At 33.9% G+C, this 7,037-nt stretch overlaps 2 protein-coding genes across 2 annotated transcripts; both read right to left on the bottom strand.

The window, feature by feature from the left end:
* Positions 1 to 624: 624 nt before the first annotated feature.
* On the bottom strand, positions 625 to 1,233 carry LOC140861052 (dirigent protein 23-like). The gene has a single exon (XM_073264058.1). The coding sequence runs from the start codon at positions 1,231 to 1,233 to the stop codon at positions 661 to 663; it is 573 nt and encodes a 190-aa protein (XP_073120159.1). The 3' UTR covers positions 625 to 660.
* Positions 1,234 to 1,598: 365 nt separating this feature from the next.
* On the bottom strand, positions 1,599 to 4,031 carry LOC140861051 (probable amidase At4g34880). The gene is made up of 5 exons (XM_073264057.1): positions 3,520 to 4,031; positions 2,865 to 3,095; positions 2,525 to 2,767; positions 2,248 to 2,440; positions 1,599 to 2,144 (listed from the first exon to the last, which is right to left on the bottom strand). The coding sequence occupies exons 1-5, from the start codon at positions 4,029 to 4,031 to the stop codon at positions 1,788 to 1,790; spliced, it is 1,536 nt and encodes a 511-aa protein (XP_073120158.1). The 3' UTR covers positions 1,599 to 1,787.
* Between the last annotated feature and the right edge of the window lie 3,006 nt (positions 4,032 to 7,037).

The raw sequence follows: 7,037 nt of genomic DNA, 5'->3' as shown, positions 1-7,037 counted from the left end.
CCGCGCGGGTCGCGGGCCTAGGTGGGTTGGCCCATCTAGGCCCACCTTTTGTTGGGTTGAAAAAATTTCAACCCAACCCACTTAAATTATGTGGCGGGCCGGGCCAATCCGACGGACCTAACCCAAATTGACGGCTCTATATATACACATGAGATTATCATTGGTTCAAAACATAGATTGTCGTTATTTTTTATGTGCCGGACAAAATTTAACATTTTTTTAATTACTTAGATAATGTTTGCAACCTCTAAACATAAGTGATTATGAAGATTGTCTTAACACAAACTACCTTAGTTTCAGACTTAAGTTTTACAATAATTAAAGTTAAATTATCCTTATTTTCAGTTTATGATTATATTTTTCATCATCTAATCCAACGAACCAAACATAGATGAGCCTATCCGTGTCAAGCAGTACATACGGGTGGAATGACAATCATTTAAACTAGGAATTGTTAGAAAAATCCGAACCCAACAGGAATGTGGATGGCCCATGAAATGCAAAGAACAAAGTGTGCACGTACAAGTTCAGTAAAATGCAGATTATCAATAAGTAGGTCAACTAACTCAACCAAAACCAACGAAATTGTTGAATGTTTACAATCTTATGGTAGTGTAGGGAAAAACAAAACAACCAACATTTATAAGGAAGCACTCGATATTAAATATATGTGGCAATAGTCACATTGTACCCAACTACAGCATCACCAGTCATAGGATCAAACTTATACGTTTGCGCGATGGCATAGCCACGTGCAAGCCGGAAAAGGCCGGTGCCACCCACGATGGACATCTCTCGAACCGATTCTGTGGCCCGGTTGATGCTCAGAAGACTAAAAGAACTGCCTTCATAAATTCCATCTGTGAACCCATAGTTTAGGACCATGATCAAGCCGAAGTCGGTCTGCCCCGCGGATCCGTACATGCCCCTGGCTCGGCCCACGACCCTGGAGGTCGGATCCGGCCCAATAGTCAATGGGTCATCTATCATTGTCAACATGCCAAAAAAGGTGGATGAATTGTTGGTTTGGGGAGCTTGAGCAATTCTTATTGCAGTTGGATTCTGCCCACTCAAAATGTCATGAAAATAGAACCGAAGAGTGGTGATAACCTCTGTTCCGGTTTCAACCCGCTTGGCCCACGCAATTGAGTCGGTGCTTTGGGCTAGTCCGGACCATGAACTGGCTGCAGCTAAGAAGGTGAAGATTGTAATTAGGAGAGTTACTCTTGCCATTTGCTCTATCTTTGCTGCAAATTCAAGACTTTGTGATCTTTATATATACAGAGGACGCTTCAGCAAAAAAAGGGTAATGTAGAGTAGTTAACTAAACTAATTCAAATTGGACTTTTTGGGTCTTTGTTCCCGAAATTTGCCAAGAAATCTTGACCCTGAACAAGAAAACAGCACTACCAACTCACTTTTGGAACATTTAGACATAAAAAATGCAAACTTTCAACTTCTCATCAACCCTCTTTCGGAACAGTGAAAATTTCTCACTGACTTCAACGTGTAGGACATGCTTATTGTGGAGACAGAATCATTTTGAAAGAAAACCTAATACACTAATTAGAAGCTGTTGCGTTGATTGAATACAAATATGTAACATGCACTTATTTAATGGAAATCTGCACTTCCTGACAGAAACTAGATTTTGGTACTATTTGATGGTATATTCAGCCAAATCATAACAAATTGTACTCATTGAAACTAAAACAAAATAATAATATTCTCATAATATCCATCATATTGTGCTATATTCATCCATTTTTCGAGATCTTTTAGTGTTTTCAAGGTAGAAATCTTGGTGGTTTTCTGATCTTTGTCGCCTGCTCAAAGCCATAAGCAATTTCAATCAGTTTAGGCTCAGAACCCTTCAGCCCACCGAAACATATTCCTATAGGCACCCCATTGCCATCATATGCAGCAGGAACAATAATTCCTGGGAACCCACCAATGGCAAGAACCGTGGCAACATTTGGTCCAGCAGCCACCAATGCATCCAGCTTATTCTTTTCCATCAGCTCAACAAATCCATTTTTCGACAACTTTTTCAGATTCTTCGTCGCTTTCTTTACCGCTTTTCCAGTCCCATTTGTGCCTTCAGCAGACAGAAAGATTTGTTGGTCGAATTGCTCAATCATTTCCTGCACCACGGTCATCTAAAACGCTAATACTCCTTAAGAAAAACTCACTGTCTGTATGTACTACAGTAACAGTTAAGTTAAAGCTGAGTGCTGATTATAATACCAGATGAGAGAATTTGTTGTTGAAAGCGATTACATCTGCCAGGGATCGAACAGGGGAAGCCACGAGTTCTTTTAGGTAAGCATTCAAGGATTTCTTGAACTCTGCTTCCAATGCAATTTCTTTTTCACTTCCACCCATGATTTTGCTGATATTGGCTACTTCCAAATTATCCACCAACACTGCACCTTCAAGCCTAAACTTGGAGCAAATGTGCAGACAAATCAAATTTAATAATCCTGGCTAAGTTGAAATAAGGGATTCAACTGATAAGTTTGACCTTAAGGTTTTGAGATGGTTCTCAAAATCCAATGAAACATGGCTATCCTCTAGCATGAGAAAGAATGGATTCCTCACAATACCCAGTCTCTTGCCTACAAGTCCATTGGATTTTAGAAATCTAGAGTAACCGACATAAGGGATGTATTTTGATGCCTGCCGAGTAGCTTTAACGTCCCATTGATCAAATCCCACGATCGCATCCAGAACATAAACAGCATCAGACACAGTCCTGCATATTGGACTAATTGTCCAGCCACATTCAAGTTAACTCTGTCAGTCTTCGGCTCGAGAGTTTTGTGTCTTTTCAAAGTGGCATGAAGTAAATTTGTTATGCTTACCCTACAATATCCTGTCTTGGACTAATTGGAATCACCCCAGCGCGACTCATGAGCCCAACGGTTGGTTTAATACCGACTACCGAATTGTAACTGGATGGACTTATTATGGAACCATCAGTTTCGGTTCCCAGTGATACAGTAGCCATGTTTGCGGCCACAGATATTGCTGATCCGCTGCTTGAACCGGCAGTCTCAGCAGATAGAACATAAGGGTTCTGCAGATTGTTGGATACAAAAATGTGACCACATATTTATTTATAAACAGACAACAGAACATGCCTCCTCAACCACATTAATGAAACAAATGCCTTTGATAAGAATTCTATGCTATGCTTTTCAAACAAAGTTACGGACTTGAGTCTAATTCTACCCCAAACGCTAGCTCAAGCCCATGCGGGACATCTAACACATGTCTCGTGCCCAGGAATGAAAATGTGAAGTTTACAAGACATTAACGTAAGACCCATTAGGACAGTCCAATACAGAACAGTGAGTTGGAGCCCTGATACCAAGTTAAAATCATAGATTTGAGCCTTAACTCCACCCAAAATCTAGTTCAATATATAAAACTCAAAAGATTTGATCCAACCGACGTGAGACATCTGGCAATTACATCAGAACCGGAGTTTAAAAAAAAAAAAAGGACTAATTACATCTAGCACTCCAACCATTTGGTGCATTTGAGGAACGAAAATTGGACCACTCACTCAAGCTGGCCTTCCCCAGTATGATCGCCCCAGCTTCCCTCAACTTCTTTACAACACCTGCATCTCGCGGAACGATGGATCCAAGCAATGCAAAAGATCCAGCAGTAGTATTGAGCTTATCCTTGGTTGAAATATTGTCTTTCAGCAGTATAGGAATCCCATGAAGTTTAGGAAGCACCGAACCAAGATTTCTTGCCTCTCTTTCTCCATCCGCCTTCTCGGCTTGATGGATTGCATCGGGGTTTATTTCTATAACCCCTTTGAGAAGTGGATTGAGTCTTTCGATTTCTGCAAAGTAGAACTCAACCAGCTTCTTTGATGTCAGCTGATTTCGATCAAAAGCTGTATGCAGCTCATCAATGGTGGCTTCCTCGATAGTAAAATGCATAGCATGTACCAAAAATCCGTGGAAAAGAAACCCGGATAACAAAAATGAAGCTAACCGTGGAATCAGTAGCATTTTCGGTTTCCTATTTTTCTGATAGGAGTTATAATTTAGACAGTGTGGACATATGCAAAAACTACTTCACTGTTTAAATGTAATTTGGTTGATTAATCCAGGGGTATAGCGCCCAAAAAGTTTAATAGTTCACATGGAATTTTCTATTATTTTCTGTGTTGAGCTTAGTTAATTGCATTGTTGGAATTTGAATTTATTTAGCCTCATTATTTCGTTTAATAATTAATATTTTTTGTCATTTTTAAGGTTTTCGATCGTTTTTCATGTCATTTTATAGAATTGACAAAAATAATTAATTTGTGTCCATTTATTTACTCAAGGTAGATTAATTGTTAAATTTAATTCATGTCCTAAACTAAAAAATTTATTAATTGAAAGTTACCTTAATTTTTGTTCTATAATTTAAAAAATTATTAATTTTTTGGATTTATTTCAACTTTATCGTTATAGTTATATTTTTAGTTTACTAAATTTTTTAACGTAATATTTTGATTATTAAACTTTTAAGAAAAAAAATTAAATCGAACCATGAAATTTCACCATCTGATTCAAGGCAAGTGAAAAGTTATTAATTGAAAGCTACCTTAATTTTTTGTCTATAAATTAAAAAATATATTAATTTTTTGGACTTATTTCAACTTTATCGTTATAGTTTATATTTTTAGTTTACTAAATTTTTTAACGTAATATTTTGATTATTAAAATTTTAAGAAAAACAAAAAATTAAATCGAATCATTAAATTTCACCATCTGATTCAAGGCAAGTGAAATCATGTCATAAGTCGAGGTTTTATTTCACTTATATAGGAAATGTATTCCTCTCCTTTATTCAATCATTTCATTTATTTTTTGGTATTTGATAACCTAGCTAGACTTTCTGATATTTCAGTTTTTCGAAATAAATATTATAAAACTAATGGTGACGACTAATTATGTAATATTTTTGAAAATTTTAAGAACTAAAAATAAGAACTAAAAATGTAATCAACAATATCAATATTTTCTTCTCCAAGGTAAAAAAATATACTTCTTTCGTCTCACTTATTTAGGTTTGTGTGTATTTTCACATATATATTAAGAAAGTGTTAAGCAATTTCTCATTTTGCCTTTATTTAATAAAATTTTAATAAAATAAAATAATTATACAAGTAGTTAATAATATAAATTTAATTTAATAGGGATAAATTGGTAAAAGAAGGAAAATGATATTTAATATGAAAACTAGACTATATAATTGAGACAGATAAAAAATAAATGTGATCTAAATAAGTCAGACATAGAGAATATGATTATTACTAAAGTTTTATTTTTATATTTGTTCTACAATATAATACTTGAGTAATAGAATCAATTAATATATATTAATACTTATGAAATCGTAAAAATTTGCGCGACAAAAAGTAGAAAAACACAATAAACGCAAATTGGTTTTTATGTCAAACAAATTATTCTTATATCTAAATTAATTAAATCTTTGAAATGATTGATTATAAAAGTTTTTAATTTGTTTAAAATATGTTTGTTCATCCTCTAAAAAAATTCTTCACATTTTTTTTGTTTGCTCAAATTTTTATTGCAAAAATTATCACACTCCATATATAAATGCTTTTTATGGCATGTACAACAACATGTACTTGAAGAAATTAAGCAAAAAAAATATTTGAGTCTTATCAAGGCATTGTCGTATAAATTAATGGTTGAAAAACCAGAGGTAATGGGATTAGACGACATAGAATTATTCTCTCTGTATACTTGATTAGATGTTCGAGAAATATAAATATAATATATCTAGACTAGAAACTATATTATTAGAGATAAATATAAAAACATCATTTATTTCTATAACTTATAATCTCGAATAGAAAGAAAAACAGATAATTTAAAATAATGTCACCAGTCCCACCAAGCTAATTACTCTGAGAGTTTTCTGAACAAAACATTAATAGATTTGAACAAATAAATTAAAGTATAAAGAAAAATTTGGATTGACTGTTGCATATTATATGAATTTGATTTTTGAAAATGATATTTACCACATATTAATATGTTAGATTTTAAAATAAAAGTTTGATGAACTTATAAAATAAATATGTATATATATCATTAATTAAATAATTAATTGTATAATTGAATTAAATCTTCTTAATATGAATTTGTTAATACTAAAAAAATCTTTTAGCACTTTTAAATGTTGAGATGAGATTAACACTTTCAAAGTTTGAAAAAATTAAAATAAGTAGAAAACCCTCTCCTTCACAAAACGTTTTCACGTAAAAGTTCAAGAGAGAAAGGAAAGACAAGAGTTCATAAATCATTTATGGCGAAGTTATGACTGATTTTACGTGCATTGGGCATTGACCTTCGGGTAAGTGTTGTTCTGCCAACTCGACTAATATGGACTTTGGACATTGATCTTCGGGTTAGTGCTGCTCTGCCAAACCTGGATCCATAGTATAATGTTTGGCAAAATGATTATAACTGATGACTGAAGAGAATTTCTAAGACACATTTCATTAAAATGTAAAAATGTTTAAGCAAGGAATTTTGAGGAAAAGGTTGACTGGTCATTTTTACGAGGAATGATTTTTGTTCGAGGTTTGAAGTGATGAACATTTTCGAAAGAAAAATTATGTGTTATTTTCGAATATGTGAGGTAAAATGTGAATTTCATAGGCTAAAGATTTTGAGGAAAGGGGCTTCGTTTATTTTACAAGGAATGTTTTGTGATTAATGTTTGAATCGTCAAGGAATTTTTAGTTTTTAGGTTATTATTCTAAGCTTACGGGTTGGAAAGAACGTATTTTAATATGATGAAAATATTAAGGAAAATTTGAAAAATGCATGTGATTTTATTACGTATTATTTGTTATGACACAGAAGAGCTTGTTGGACCTCTACACTTACTAGATTTCATTGATTCATGTAAACAAAACTGAGTAGTAATTGGCTAGCGAGCGGTGCGGAGTTGAGGGGTACTTATCCGAGCCATTAAGTTTTCTGCAAATT

Source organism: Henckelia pumila, chromosome 4 (assembly GCF_033568475.1).
Source record: "Henckelia pumila isolate YLH828 chromosome 4, ASM3356847v2, whole genome shotgun sequence".
Taxonomy (NCBI): domain Eukaryota; kingdom Viridiplantae; phylum Streptophyta; class Magnoliopsida; order Lamiales; family Gesneriaceae; genus Henckelia; species Henckelia pumila.
This window is presented reverse-complemented; position numbering and strand designations above follow the sequence as displayed.